General features: G+C 44.8%; 1 protein-coding gene and 1 pseudogene across 2 annotated transcripts; both read left to right on the top strand.

The window, feature by feature from the left end:
* The first annotated feature begins 1,910 nt into the window (after window positions 1–1,910).
* LOC307065917 (large ribosomal subunit protein eL18-like) lies at window positions 1,911–2,446 on the top strand (annotated as a pseudogene). The gene has a single exon. The product of its transcript is annotated as a large ribosomal subunit protein eL18-like (transcript).
* Window positions 2,447–14,763: 12,317 nt separating this feature from the next.
* Window positions 14,764–16,001, top strand: LOC307066260 (heterogeneous nuclear ribonucleoprotein A1-like; the record flags this gene model as incomplete). Its single annotated transcript, XM_079723367.1, has 1 exon — window positions 14,764–16,001. The coding sequence occupies one exon, from the start codon at window positions 14,764–14,766 to the stop codon at window positions 15,724–15,726; it is 963 nt and encodes a 320-aa protein (XP_079579493.1). The 3' UTR covers window positions 15,727–16,001.
* Window positions 16,002–16,252: the final 251 nt, after the last annotated feature.

A 16,252-nucleotide genomic window follows, 5' to 3' on the forward strand; every position in this document is an offset into this window, starting at 1 on the left:
TGAGCCTGGACCCTCAGCAGTGAAGCGTGGAGTCCTAACCACTGGACTGCCAGGAATTCCCTGAATCAGTAATTTAAAAACTCCCAAAAAACAAAAGTCTAGGACCAGATGGCTTCACAGGTCAATTCTACCAAACATTTAGAGAAGAATTAATGCCTATCCTTCTGAAACTATTCCAAAAAATTGCAGAGGAAGGAATGCTTCTGAACTCATTCCATGAGGCCAGCATCACACTGATATCAAAACCAGAAAGAGACATCACAAAAACAGAAAATTACAGGCCAATATCACTGATGAACACAGATTCAAAAATCCTCAAAAAAATAGTAGCAAACAGAATCCAACAATACACTAAAAGGATCATACACCATGATCAAGTGGGATTTATCCCAGGGATGCAAGGATTTTTCAATATCTGCAAATCAATCAATAAGAATAAAAACCATATGATCATCTCAATAGGTGCAGAAAAAGCTTTTGATAAAATTCCTCAACATAATAAAGGTTGTAGATGACAACACCCATAGCTAACATCATACTCAATGGTGAAAAGCTGAAAGCATTCCCTCTAAGATCAGAAACAAGACAAGGATGCCCACTCTCGCCAGCTTTATTCAATATAGCTTTGGAAGTCCTAGCCCCAGCAATCAGAGAAGAAAAAGAAATAAAAGGAATCCAAATTGGAAAGGAAGAAGTAAAACTGTCACTGTTTGCTGATGACATGATATTATACATAGAAAGATGTATGCCACCAAAAAACTGCCAGAGCTCATCAATGAATTCGGTAAAGTTGCAGGATACAAAATTAATATACAGAAATGTGTTGCACTTCTATACACTAACAATGAATTATCAGAAAGAGAAATTAAGGAAACAATTTCATTTACCACTGCATCAAAAGGAATAAAATACTTAGGAATAAATCTAACTAAAGGTAAAATACTTGTACTCTGAAAACTATAAGATATTGATGAAAGAAACTGAAGATGACACAAACAGATGGAAAGATACACTGTGTTCATGGATTGGCAGAATTAATATTGTTAAAATGGCCTTACTACCCAAGGCAATCTACAGATTCAGTGCAATCCCTATCAAAACACCAATGGCATTTTTCACAGAACTAGAACAAATAATTTTAAAATTTGTATGGAGACACAAAAATCCCCATATAGCCAAAACTGTCTTGAGAATGAAAAATGGAGCTGGAGGTATCATGCTTCCTGACTTCAGACTATACTACAAAGCTTCAGTAATCAAAACAGCATGTTAGGGCTTCCCTGGTGGCGCAGCGGTTGAGAGTCCACCTGCCAATGCAGGGGACATGGGTTCGTGCCCCGGTCCGGGAAGATCCCACATGCCGTGGAGCAGCTAGGCCCGTGAGCCATGGCCGCTGAGCCTGCGCATCCGGAGCCTGTGCTCTGCAAAGGGAGAGGCCACAACAGTGAGAGGCCTGCGTACCACCAAAAAACAAAAAAACCCCAGCATGGTAGGGACTTCCCAGGTGGCACAGTGGTTAAGAATCCGCCTGCCAATGCAGGGGACATGGTTTCGAGCCCTGGTCCAGGAAGTTCCCACATGCCTCAGAGCAACTAAGCCTGTGCGCCACAACTACTGAGGCTGCGCTCTAGAGCCCACGACCCACAACTACTGAGCTTGCGAGCTGCAACTACTGAAGCCCGTAAGCCTAGAGTCCGTGCTCCGCCACAAGAGAAGCCACCGCAGTGAGAAGCCCATGCACCGCAACGAAGAGTAGCCCCCGCTCACCACAACTAGAGAAAGCCTGTGCGCAGCAACAAAGACCAAACACAGCCAAAAATAAATAAATTAATTAAAACCCCCCCAAAAACCAAAAAAACAGCATGGTATGGTTCTCTCTTTCCAGACCTGGCTAAGGAGGAGGCTCCATTATGGGAGCTGACATCCGCCGTGACAAGGACTGAAAGTTTTGGCCCAAGGAGCCCAAGAGCCAGGACATCCACCTAAGACTGTTGGTCAAGCTGTACATGTTTCTGGCCAGACGAACCCACTCCACTTTCAATCAACTTGTGCTAAAGAGGTTGTTCATGAGTCGCACCAATCAGCCACCTCCATCTCTTTCCCAGGTGATCTGGAAGATGAAGCTTCCTGGCCAAGAAGGCAAAACAGCTCTGGTTGTAGGGTCTATAACCAATGATGTGCCCGAACTGAAGGTGTGTGCTCTGCAAGTGAGTAGCATCCTCAAGGCTGGGGGCAAGATCCTCACCTTCGACCAGCTTGCCCTGGACTCTCACAAGGGTTGTGACACTGTTCTCCTCCCTGGTCCTCGAAAGGGCTGAGAGGTGTACAGGCAATTCTGCAAGGCCCCAGGAACCCCACATAGCCACACCAAACACTATGTATGCTCCAAGGGCCAGAAGTTTGAGCGGGTCAGAGTCGATGGGTCAGCCGTGGCTACAAAAACTAATCCCAGATCCTGCCTTGTTATTAAAAAGATTTTGGATGCTGAAGAAAAAAACACAGTATGGTATTGGCACAAAAACAGACACATAGATCAATATGACAGAATTGAGAGCCCAGAAATGAGCCCACACATATATAGTTAATTAATGTATGACGGGGACTTCCCTGGTGGTCCAGTGGGTAAGACCCTGTGCTCCCAATGCAAGCGGCCCTGGTTCGATCCCTGGTCGGCGAACTAGATCTCCTGCGTGCCACAACTAAAAAAAAAAAAAAGATCCCACATGCCTCGAGGAAGATCCCATGTGCTGCAACTAAGACCTGGTGCAGCCAAAATAAATAAATAATTAATTTAAAAAATTAATATACAAAGGGGAAAAGACAGTCTCTTCAGTAAATGGGAAAACTGAACAACTCATGTAAAAGAATAAAATTAGGACATTTTCTAACATTATACACAAAAGTAAACTCAAAATGGATTAAAGACCTAAGTGTAAGATCTGAAGTCAAAACACCTAGAAGAAAACACAAGCAGAACAGTTTTTGATATAAATCACAGCAATAATTTTTTTTGGATTTGTCTTCTAAGGCAAAGGCAAGGATGAATGGATAAGCAACATGTCATGTATCCATACAATTGTACATTATTCAGCCATAAAAAGGAATGAAGCGGGGCTTCCCTGGTGGCGCAGTAGTTGAGAGTCCGCCTGCCGATGCAGGGGACACGGGTTCGCGCCCCAGTCTGGGAAGATCCCACATGCCGCGGAGCGGCCGGGCCCGTGAGCCATGGCCGCTGAGCCTGCGCGTCTGGAGCCTGTGCTCCACAACGGGAGAGGCCACGACAGTGAGAGGCCCGCGTACCGCAAAAAGAAAAAAAAAAGAAATATTACTCTAGTTTCAAGTCTGTGTTTTTGTCAGGGAGGCAGTGTCAGTACAAGTACTTCAAAGGCAAACGTTCAGAATCAAAATACCTGTCCAGTGGTTGATGATCCCACAGTTTGGGAACCAGTTCAAGAATCCCATACAGTTATCTGTGTCTTCTGAACGTGCTTATCATAATATCTGAAATATTTTTCCAGTTTCAAATCCTCTTTTTGTCAGGGAAGCAGAGTTGGGATTTATAATTAGCACCAAAACTTACATTTCTGCTGTTATGATGGGTTATCTTATACAATAATATGTGATGTTGTCTTTTAAGATTTCACAAAGATATTTTAGATACAGAACAGATATATTAGGAGAAATTAAAGCACCATCACTTCTGCTGGTTGGCGACCAAACATCTTTTTAAAGATATATGTGAACTTAGTTTTTTAAACAACTCATGTCCAACTGGTTGTATGCCACCGAAGCTATCTTGTCTAGCAGAAATATCAGTATCCTTTTGGTTTAGTATGTAACCAACCAGTTTAAGGGTGTCAGGGCCTGCTCCGTTCCATGTATCATTAGTTTATCTTTTACAATATTCCTTACTTTCTCTGTGAGAGATTCAGCCACCATACCTCCTAGAATTTCCATGGCCTTGTCCTTGATAAGTGAACTAAACAAATCCATGGGGGAGAACGTGAGGTGTGTCTGCTCATTTCAGTCCCTGTCCTGAATTTATCTCCTCTTAGAGAAGTCATGGGACATGCATATTTCACAAAGAAAGTGGTCCTGGACAATGAGCCTGTGACACGGTACATGGCGTCACTTGATGTACCAGGTTACTTCCCTCCCACTTGTTTGACCACCATGATGTCTAATCATAAAAATGCCAGAAGTCGTGAGATGCAATGAGTCCTTCCTCCTGCAGTATTGTGGGAGCACCGCCGAGTGGTTCAACCACTGGGGCCACATCTCACCACCATCCAGTGCTCAGAAGGGGAAGTGGGCAGTCTTTAAAAGCTTTTATATAAGAAATGAAACATTTTGAAGTTGTTTTCATGCTGTGGTAGGCTGAATAAGGGTCCCAGGGATATCCACAATCTGATCTCTGTGAGCTGTGAAAGTTACATTACGTGATCAAGGGGCCTTTGCTCATGGGATAAAGTTAAGGATCTTAACTTGGGGAGATGATCCTGGATTATCCAGGTAGGATCTAAATGGGATCACAAGGGTCCCTATACTGGGAGTAAACAGAGAGAGATTTGAGTACAAGAAGGAAGAAGGTGATGTGAGGATGGACCAGAGGGAGAAAAGGTGATGGATGTAGTGAGGGACCATGAGCCAAGGGATGAGGAGAGCCTCCAGCAGCTGGAAAGGCAAGGAATCCAATTGTCTCCAAGAGCAGCAGAAAGGAACGTGATCCTGCAGACGCTGATTTCAGCCCAGAGAAACCTACTGGAGATGTCAAGACCGCTGACTGTTAGAGGATGAATCTGTGCTGTGAATCTGCTAAATTTGTGGTAATTTGTCGCAGCAGCCATACATGCTATTGCCAATAGTATGCACGTCAGCCAAACGTAAATTTCTAAAGACTTCAGCATTAAGACCTAAATTGTTTATTTTTTTAAAAAAGCTTCTTTTTCAACCAGGTAAACACTAAGTATGTATTTTTATTATTTTTTTTATGTTTTATTTTTTTTTGCGGTACGCGGGCCTCTCACTGCGGTGGCCTCTCCCGCTGCGGAGCACAGGCTCCAGACGCACAGGCTCAGCGGCCATGGCTCACGGGCCCAGCTGCTCTGCGGCATGTGGGATCTTCCCACACTGGGGCACGAACCCGTGTCCCCTGCATCGGCAGGCGGACTCCCAACCACTGCGCCACCAGGGAAGCCCTGAAGTTTTGTTTTTGTTTTTTTTTTAAGATGTTGGGGGTAGGAGTTTATTAATTAATTAATTTATTTTTGCTGTGTTGGGTCTTCGTTTCTGTGCGAGGGCTTTCTCTAGTTGTGGCAAGCGGGGGCCACTCTTCATCGCGGTGCGCGGGCCTCTCTTGTTGCGGAGCACAGGCTCCAGACGCGCAGGCTCAGTAGTTGTGGCTCACGGGCCCAACTGCTCCGCGGCATGTGGGATCCTCCCAGACCAGGGCTCGAACCCGTGTCCCCTGAATTAGCAGGCAGATTCTCAATCACTGTGCCACCAGGGAAGCCCCCTGAAGTTTTTTTTAAGGAAGGTGATAAGTCATGAAAGTCATCTTACATACTAAAGTATTTCTGGCTTTTTGTACAAGCTTTTTGGAGAACAACAAAAGAGAAAATGCACTGATGTTATTTGGAGTGAGGTGAAGAACATGTGGCCTGTGTTTCCTAAAGGAACATTCTCTCCTTTGAAATGAACCGAGCAAGCAAACAAAATCCTTTTTCATGAGATTACTTCCTTAAGCCTAGAGAGTAAAAATGTATATGATGGAAGCTTAAAAGCAGTTTAGTTAGTAAAAGCATGTGACAAAATGAGACTTTTCTCCATTTGACAAGGAGCCTCCATACTCAGAGAAGGGACTCTGTCTTGACACAGTAAGTGTGTGGTTAAATTTCATCTTAATTGAACCTAGTTTTGGCCAACTAATCTGCTCCTTAGAGCTCTTTTACTCTAATCAAATTTATTTTAAAAAGAGTGGGAAAAGAATCTAAAAATAAAAGAGTGGATATATGTATATGTATAACTGATTCACTTTGCTGTACACCTGAAACTAACACAACATTGTAAATCAACTATACGCCAATAAAAATGAAAAAAAAATCTTTCAGTTTTGAAAGAGCCCTTTCAAAAGAAAGGCTCTTTACAGGCAAGTCACTTCCAGTGTTAACTATTAAAATATTTTACTGTTTGGCGTAGGTAGGCAAGCAGCAGTGCGTGTTTACATGGAGGCACAACGGCATTGCGTCCACGGTCTCAGGCTCCCTCCCAGTGTAGTCCCAAGAGATCTGGACAACCGGCAGAACAGCCCATCAGTCCTGGCCCACTATACTAATAACCACAAGGTAATCAGACCTGATGAACAAGAAGTGGCAAGTATTCTGAGTGCCTAGTATGACACATACGTTCCAAAGGGCAGTAGAGGAATACTACTAATATTGATCAGTGACAATGACATCAAAGATGACTGTGACATCCATTGGTGAGAATGATGCCAGTGGCAAGGTTCAGCTCTAGTTATCAGCAACTTAAGCAGTGTGTGAGGGTTCCATGGTCTGTGGGGCATCCTCGTCTGTGACCATTCAGGGACCTGCCACATCTATGGAGCTCTTAGGACTCCAACAGTCTGAGGGCTGCTGGACCACCCTCCAGAGTAAAGGACAAGTTACTGCACATAAATCTCCATAAACTCCATGTAAGAGGATGAATGGTACTTTGTGGGGCTTCTGGCAGAACCTAAGGAGAGAATTCCATGCAGCAAGGCCATGGCTCTACAGCAGTAGCAAAACAGCTCCTAATCTGCTCCTAAGCCTCAGGAGACAGACATGGGATGTAATGTGACCAGTTAGCCAGAACTTGGTATCATGTCCTTCGTTCTATCACATCCCGCAAATTAAGGTCAGGTGGGGAGGGCAGCATTCATGACGAATGGAAGTGGTATGTCCAGGATTAGACAAGGGCAGGTGGCCCAGACCATTGGCACCTACTACTCCTGCACTGACACCTGTACACAGCTCTCTCCTGTGGGCTCCTGGGATGTTCACTCTGACTGGTCAACAAAGGAGAAGGTGGGCTTCCCTGGTGGCGCAGTGGTTGAGAGTCCGCCTGCCGATGCAGGGGACACGGGTTCATGCCCCGGTCCGGGAAGATCCCACATGCCGCGGAGCGGCTATGCCCGTGAGCCATGGCCGCTGAGCCTGCGCGTCCGGAGCCTGTGCTCTGCAACGGGAGAGGCCACAACAGTGAGAGGCCCGCGTACCGCAAAAAAAAAAAAAAAAAATCTCTAGGAGGAAAAATCAACACCATTGAGAACCACTGAACTAGACAAATATTTTTTAAAGGCTAAATCTAAACGATGAAGATAATAATGAATGAAAAAAATAGAGATAGATAAACCTTATATGTAGCAAAGTGCCATTTCAATAAATACAAAATAATATTTCAGGCATAATACAGCAGATCAGAAACCAGTAAGAGGTCCTTTGGGCACTTTTCATGTTCTGTTCTTTTCGTTCAAAGCATCTTTGAACACTGTTTAAACATGAATCTCATGGTTTTCCCTAATTATAGAGTCAGAAAATACAGCTGCAAATAAAGCAAAGTCACTTCTCTCATGGAGCTCACTCTCTAAAAGTTGTGGAGACAGAAGATAAACAAATAAATAAATGTATACTGTGTCAGTTGAAGATATGGACTATAAAGAAAATTAACGGATTCATTTCCTTTGAAGAGCTGACATACTAGCATGTTGGGTGGGAAATTCCTTGTTTTGTGGGACAGTCCTGAGCCTTTTACCGCATTTTAAAATCTTGTCCCCACGTTCTAAGCTCTGGAAGGCCCGTCAAGTCACAGATAGAGCCAAACTATGGCCCGCCCCTACATTTTCTAATGCTCTCTGAGTGGCGGTCAGTGCCATCGCCAGTTGAGAAAAAATTCTAAATCTTTAACATTTATCTCCAGGGGTTTTTTTTGCCTTCTCTTTGGGGAGTAAGGGACTTCCTGGGAAAGTAGACAGGTCTGTGACCTCCCCAGGATCACCTGGAAGTGATCTGAATAAAGAGGACCCTTGCCCTACTTTTTTTTTTTTTTTTGCTCAGGGCGATTTTCTCTTAGAAGAAATTCACCTGTAACTCTGAGTCCATTCTTTCCTGGGGCACACAGGAAAATATTATGTCTAAATTTTCCCAACTACCATCCCTATTTCCTGGGAAAGAGACGTTTTGGTGGCAGAATGTGGTGGGGAGAATATTAACAGGCAAGGATGACATTCCCAAGCGCTCTTGCTCAGGGAGGGCAGCTCTGGGCTGTCCTCACCGCGCTGAGGACCAAGAGACCATGGACAGCTCCCAGCCTTTTTTCCTTTGCAAATGCAGGAAGGGACACAGGAAAACAGGGCCAGGCAGGAGATATGGGGATATATGGATACATAGAGCTGATTCATTTTGTTGTACAGCAGGAACTAACACAACACTGTAAAGCAACTATACTCCAATAAAGATGAAAAAAAAAAAAAAAGAAAACGGGGCCAGCTGATGCCCACACAAAGATGAGCAGGAGGAAGCAACCAGAGGTGGTAGACACATCATGAACGTAACTTCTTCTTAGCCCCCTCCAGTGTCCTGAGCCCTCCTGGCCTCTTCAGCCCAGGCTCTGGGGGAAAAGATACCTATAAAACACGCCAACAGGGCTTCCCTGGTGGCGCAGTGGTTGAGAGTCCGCCTGCCGATGCAGGGGACACGGGTTCGTGCCCCGGTCTGGGAAGATCCCACATGCCGCGGAGCGGCTGGGCCCGTGAGCCATGGCCGCTGAGCCTGTGCTCCGGAGCCTGTGCTCCGCAAGGGGAGAGGCCACAACAGTGAGAGGCCCGCCTACCGCAAAAAAAAAAAAAAAAAAAAAAAAAAAAAAAAAAAAAAAAAAAAAAACACGCCAACACTTCATGTTTCATCTCACCTTTCCCCAAGAACTCCCTCTCACCTGCTCCTCATCACCCCCTTTCCACATGCACTGCCCCCTCCTAACTCTTGGTCCATCAAGACTTGCTCCTGTCTCCCCGTATCTGCTTACACAGTCCCCGCCTGGGGTGCCCTCTTCCCCTTTCTCCATCAACCTGCTCCTTCCCCTTTTACAGCCAGGCTCACTGGCCGTCTGCCATAGTTCATCCCAGCCTCCAAAGGTGGACAGTAGGGACCCCCTCTGAACTCCTGCCTCCGATTCTCTTCTCCTCTGTGCTGTAACAACGTGTTCAGGAGCAGTTCCTCTATTCACGTCATGTGTCCTGTGGATCCCCGAGCACCCGAGAGACAGGCAGGCTGAGCCTAGATATGCTTCTCAATGGGGCCATCACTCCTACTCAAGGGTCTGGCACAGAAAAATGGCTATAAAGTGTTCAGAGCATGAGGAAAGGAAGGAAAGATGGATGAATGGGTGGGCACCTGCTTCAGCTCCCACATAATTACTATGGGAGTGCTTAGGGTGTGAAGAAACGGACATCCACATACACCCACAGCAGTGTATTGGTGCCAGTTTTATACAAGGTAAGGTGTAGGATTCTCTCCTAAATGTTTTTTGGGGGGTTTTTTTGTTTGTTTATTTTTTGCGGTACGCAGACCTCTCACCGTTGTGGCCTCTCCCGTTGCGGAGCACAGGCTCCGGACACGCAGGCTCAGCGGCCATGGCTCACGGGACCAGCCGCTCCGCAGCATGTGGGATCTTCCCAGACCGGGGCACGAGCCCATGTCCCCTGCATCGGCAGGGAAGCCCAATGTTTTGTTTTTGAGGTAAAATTCACATAATCTAATATTCACCACTTTAACCATTTTGAAGTGTGAGACCAAGGGAATGTGGCCCATCCGGTCCTACCAGAGTTCTACTGTGCTGCAGAATATGCCCAGGGTGGCCACAGTCCTGCACTGCCTGTCTTGCAGGCAAGAGTCAGCCCATCTCTGCCCGGCAGTTGATGTCCAGAGCACTAATCTGAACCAGAGGGTGACATCAGGACACATAAAGGTATCTCTCACACACCCACACACCACACACCCGGTATCTCTCACACACCCACACACCACACACCCACACACCCACACACAACCCCCGTGGGAACTGCTAGACTCACTCAACCCAAAAATGTCCTCAAGTAGCCTGAGCATGGAGACAGGATGATTTGGGGAGGAGAGTAACTAACCACCATCCTTAGACAAAATGATAGACGTGCCTTTGTTTAAAAACGATCCTGCTCTCATGAGAAGTGATGTCCCAGCGCACACCTCCTAGGGAGGGTGGTGCTGAGACATGCATCCCATCTGAATGGGGTAGGGGTGAGTCTCCTGTAAGTGCAAACACTGCAGATTTCCTTCTCCCTGCTCTTTCCCCATTAATGGACCTGCCGAGGAGCCTCAGCACCTTTCTCCCTGCAGAGGTTATTTTGGGCATCATGACTGGGGTCCAAGCTGGGCTGACTCTGACACAAAACCCCTGACTGTCTTCTGTTCCCAGAAACCTGTGGGGTAGTGGCGCCCTTCTTCAGACTAGGCTCTCCTCTGCCAGACTTCCTCCTCTGCTTGGGGGGAGACAGAGGGCCCTCTCTCATCTGCAAATGGGTCTCCCTTTTTGTCCGCATCCCTCATTCTCAATTGCATGACATTCTCATGCATTCATCTAAACAGAATGACTTTTCAATAGGCACTTCCCCCAACTGCACCGTGTGAGCCCAGGTCATCCACATCCTCCACCTCCTACGTCCTTGCACTGGGATCTTGTCACCATGGCCCAAGTTCCCTTCAAGTCAAGAGCACAAAAGATCTCGCGGCATAGGACATTCTCAAGGAAAACAGAAACCCCCAACGGGGGACCCTCCAGACTGACTGTGTCAGGCCTGACCAGAGGGCCCACATCTGTGAGCATCTCCTCATCTGGCTAACTCCCCTCAGGCACTCCAGGAGCACCTGGGACTCTGTGTGAGGTATTCTCTCTCTCCCTCCTCTGGGGCTCCATGGTCTGGGACACGTGAAGGTCTTCTCAGAGAAAAATACCTCCAAGTTTTTCCCACTCAGCTCACCAGGTCACTGCTAAGTTTTCCATCTATATGTGTTTATCTTGACAGAAACACGAGGTATCTGTATCAGAGAAGAGACCATTTACTCAGAGAGAGAGAAAGGGATCCAAAGACTTGGAGAGATTGGAATGTGGTATGGATTTATCATTTCAGACCTGCTCACCCACCCTGGGAGTGTTCAGAGGTCACACCTTTCACCATGACTGTGAGATATGAGTTTGTAAGGGAGCCCCAGCAGCCTTGAAGAGCTCTGTGATGGCTCTTCTCTGGAGGTCAGAAATTACAGGGGGAACTGCTGCTACAGAAGTGGGAAGTCTCAATGCAATGGGGGTAAACTGGATCAAGAGGTAGCAGGGCTAAGAGGCAATACTTAATCACCAAAGGCAAGGTGGGCCATGCTCAGCATAATGGACAGCAGAGTCAAAGCTGCAATCAGAATAGTCTGCCACAGAGAACAGTGGCACTGGTTAATTGATCATGGTTCCTAGAAATGAAAGAAATAGGAAGTCTACCAAATTCTTACTTGATCCATATAAGTGAAAGAGTTCTAAATCAAGTGAACAAAAGTTTAATTGAATCAAGAAAAAAAGAGTCAATGTCCTTCAATCAATTCCCAGACTGGGCCAGTTTAAAGACCCAGAATCCTTGGGGTACATGTATCTTTTTCAGCACTATTTACAATAGCCAGGACATGGAAGCGACCTAAATGTCCATCAAGAGGAATGGATAAAGAAGATGTGGTACATATATACCATGGAATATTACTCAGCCATAAAAAAGAACAAAGTAATGCCATTTGTGGCAACATGGATGGACCCAGAAATTGTCATACTGAGCGAAGCAAGTCAGACGCAGAAAGACAGATATCATATGATATCGCTTATATGTGGAATCTAAAAAAATGGGTATAAATGAATTTATTTACAAAATAGAAGTAGAGTCACGGATGTAGAAAACAAACTTACGGTTACCAGGGGATAGGCAGGGGAGGGATAAATTGAGATATTGGGACTGACGTATACACACTACTGTACATAAAATAGATAACAAATAAGAACCTCCTGTATAACACAGGGAACTCTACTCAATACTCTGTAATGGCTTATATGGGAAAAGAATCTAAAAAAAAAAAAGAGTGGATATATGTATATGTATAACTGATTCACTTTGCTGTACATCTGAAACTAACACAACATTGTAAATCAACTATACTCCAATAAAAATTTAAAAAATTAAAAATAAAGACCCAGAGTCCTGAATAAAGGGGAGGCCAGGTCTCCTTGAGGAAGGACTGCACTATACTACCCAAATTTTTACTGTTAATATTTCTTTTGTTTTGTTTAGTTTTTTTTTTTTTTTTTTTTTTTTTTTTTTTTTTTTGCGGTACGCGGACCTCTCACTGTTGTGGCCTCTCCCGTTGCGGAGCACAGGCTCTGGACGCGCAGGCTCAGCGGCCATGGCTCATGGGACCAGCCGCTCCACAGCACGTGGGATCTTCCCGGACCGGGGCACAAACCCGTGTCCCCTGCATCGGCAGGCGGACTCTCAACCACTGCGCCACCAGGGAAGCCCTGTTTTTTTTGTTTTGTTTTGTTTTACTGTTAATATTTCTCCAAGACTTCTTCCCCAAAGTGACCTTTGACCTTTTACCAGAGTGACTATACATCAGGGAAAAAGACATAATCAGACTTTTGGGGGGATTGATGGACACAGGCTGTGAACTGACACTAATTGCAGGTGACCCAAAATATCACAGTAGCCCACCAGTCAGAGTAGGACCGTATGGAAATCAGACAAGCAATGGAGTTTTAGCTCCAGTCCATCTCACAAGGGCCCACTGGGTCCCTGAACTCATCCTGTGGTTATTTCCCCAGTTTTTTTTTTTTCTTTTTTCTTTTTTTTTTTTATTAGTTTCTGCTTTATAACAAAGTGAATCAGTCATACATATACATCTGTTCCCACATCCCCTCCCTCATGCATCTCCCTCCCTCCCACCCTCCCCATCCCACCCCTCCAGGCGGTCACAAAGCACCGAGCTGATCTCCCTGTGCTCTGCGGCTGCTTCCCACTATCTATCTACCTTACGTTTGGTAGTGTATATATGTCCATGCCTCCCCAGTTTTGAAATGCATACTTGGAGTAGATATATTCAGCAACTGGCAGAATCCCCACACTGGTTCCCTGAGCTGTGGAGTGAGGGCTATTTTGGGCGGATAGGCCAAATGGAAGCCACTAGAACTGCCTTGACCTAGGAAAATAAATCAAAAGCAATGCCACAGTCCTGGAGGGACTGCAGAGATAAATGCCATCAAGGAATTGAAGAATGCAGGGGAGGTGTGATATTGTGGTTTATAATAAGAAGCATACATTTGGTCTTCATCCCCATTTCTGACACAGAGCTCCTTAAAACCCTTGGAATTTCCTAAGTGCTTAGAGCTACGAAGGTGTCTTTTGTTATGTTAATGAGGTCTCTACTGGACTGCATCTAAAGATGAGGGCTGGTGCCTAGTGGACCCAAAGGAGTGATTAGAGGGTTGGAACTTTCAGTCCCATCCTGCCGCTGGACAGCCACATGCAAAAGAGTAAAATTGGATGACTATCTTACGCCATAAAGAAAAATTAACTCAGAATGGATTAAAGACTTGAATGTAAGACCTGAAACCATAAAAATCCTAGAAGATAAACATAGGCAGTAAGTTCCTTGACATTGCTCTTGGTGATGATTTTTTGGATTTGACACCACAAGCAAAGGCAACAAAAGCAAAAATCAGCAAGTAGGACTACATCAAACTAAAAGGCTTCTGCACAGTATAGGAAACAAACCATCAACAAAATGAAAAGGCAACCTACTGAATGGGAGATAATATGTGCAGATCATATATCTTATAAGGGGTAAATACCCCAAATGTATAAAGAACTGATACAACTCAATAGCACAAAACCAAACGATCTGATTAAAAAATGGGCAGAGGATCTGAGTAAGCATTTTTCCAAAGAAGACATATAGATGGCCAACAAACAGGCACAGGAAACAATGCTCAACACCACTAATCATCAGGGAAATGCAGATCAAAACCACATGAGATATTACCTCACACCTGTTAGAATGGCTATTATCCAAAAGACAAGAAATAACAAGTGTTGGTGAAGGTGTGGAGAAAAGGAAACCCTTGTGCACTGTTGGCGGGAACGTAAATTGGTGCAGCCACTAGGGAAGACAGTATGGAGGTTGCTCAAAAAGTTAAAAATAGAACTACCATATGACCTAGCAATTCCACTTCTGGGAATTTATCTGAAGAAAATGAAAACACTAAGTTGAAAAGATTTATGAACCCTCATGTTCACTGCAGTATTATTTACATTAGTCAAGATATGAAACGAACCTAAGTGTCCATCGACGGGTGAATGGATGAAGATAATGTAGTGTACATATATATAATGGAATATTATTCAGCCATTAAAAACATGAAATCTTGTCATTTTCTACAAACACGTATGGACCTTGAGGAGGTTCACTTAACATAATGTTAAGTGAAATGTCAGAGAAAGACGAATACTGTATAATCTCACTTATATGTGGAATTTAAAACAAATCAAAAAATCTCACTCAAAAACAGAGAACAGAGATACGTTCGGTAGATTACTCCTTTCTGCTCATGGACGCCGCCGAGTAAGCATCGTTAACGTCTCCCCCGCCCCCCTCCACTGCCGTCATGTCTAAGTCAGAGTCACCCAAAGAGCCCGAACAGCTGCGGAAGCTCTTCATCGGAGGTTTGAGCTTTGAAACAACCAATGAGAGTCTGAGGAGCCATTTTGAGCAGTGGGGAACGCTCACAGATTGTGTGGTAATGAGGGATCCAAACACCAAACGCTCCAGAGGCTTCGGGTTTGTCACATATGCCACTGTGGAGGAGGTGGATGCGGCCATGAATGCAAGGCCACACAAGGTGGATGGAAGAGTTGTGGAACCAAAGAAGGCTGTCTCAAGAGAAGATTCTCAAATACCTGGTGCCCACTTAACTGTGAAAAAGATTTTTGTTGGTGGCATTAAAGAAGACACTGAAGAACATCATCTAAGAGATTATTTTGAACAGTATGGGAAAATTGAAGTGATTGAAATCATGACTGATCGAGGCAGTGGCAAAAAGAGAGGCTTTGCTTTCGTAACCTTTGATGACCATGACTTTGTAGACAAGATTGTCATTCAGAAATACCACACTGTGAATGGCTACAACTGTGAAGTAAGGAAAGCCCTATCTAAGCAAGAGATGGCTAGTGCCTCATCCAGCCAAAGAGGTCGAAGTGGTTCTGGAAACTTTGGTGGTGGTCGTGGAGGTGGTTTTGGTGGGAATGACAACTTTGGTCGTGGAGGAAACTTCAGTGGTCGAGGTGGCTTTGGTGGCAGCTGTGGTGGTGGTGGATATGGTGGCAGTGGGGATGGCTATAATGGATTTGGTAATGATGGAAGCAATTTTGGAGGTGATGGAAGCTACAATGATTTTGGCAGTTACAACAATCAATCTTCCAATTTTGGACCCATGAAAGGAGGAAACTTTGGAGGCAGAAGTTCTGGCCCCTATGGTGGTGGAGGCCAATACTTTGCCAAACCCCGAAACCAAGGTGGCTATGGTGGTTCCAGCAGCAGCAGTAGCTATGGCAGTGGCAGAAGGTTTTGATTACTGCCAGGAAACAAAGCTTAGCAGGAGAGGAGAGCCAGAGAAGTGACAGGGAAGCTACAGGTTACAACAGATTTGTGAACTCAGCCAAGCACAGTGGTGGCAGGGCCTAGCTGCTACAAAGAAGACATGTTTTAGACAATACTCATGTGTATGGGCAAAACTCGAGGACTGTATTTGTGACTAATTGTATAACAGGTTATTTTAGTTTCTGTTCTGTGGAAAGTGTAAAGCATTCCAACAAAGGGTTTTAATGTAGATTTTTTTTTTTTTGCACCCATGCTGTTGATTGCTAAATGTAATAGTCTGATCATTACGCTGAATAAATGTGTCTTTTTTAAAAAAAAATTATTAAAAAAAAAACACAGAGAATAGATTGGTGGTTGCCAGAGATGAGGAGTGGGGTGTGTGTGAAATGGGTGAATGGAGTCAAAAAGTATATATTCCGGTTTAAAATAAATAAACCATGGGGATGTAATGGACAGCATGGTGACTATAGTTAGTAATACTGTATTGCATATTTGAA

The sequence above is a fragment of the Hyperoodon ampullatus genome, assembly GCF_949752795.1.
Source record: "Hyperoodon ampullatus genome assembly, chromosome: 18".
NCBI classification, from domain to species: domain Eukaryota; kingdom Metazoa; phylum Chordata; class Mammalia; order Artiodactyla; family Ziphiidae; genus Hyperoodon; species Hyperoodon ampullatus.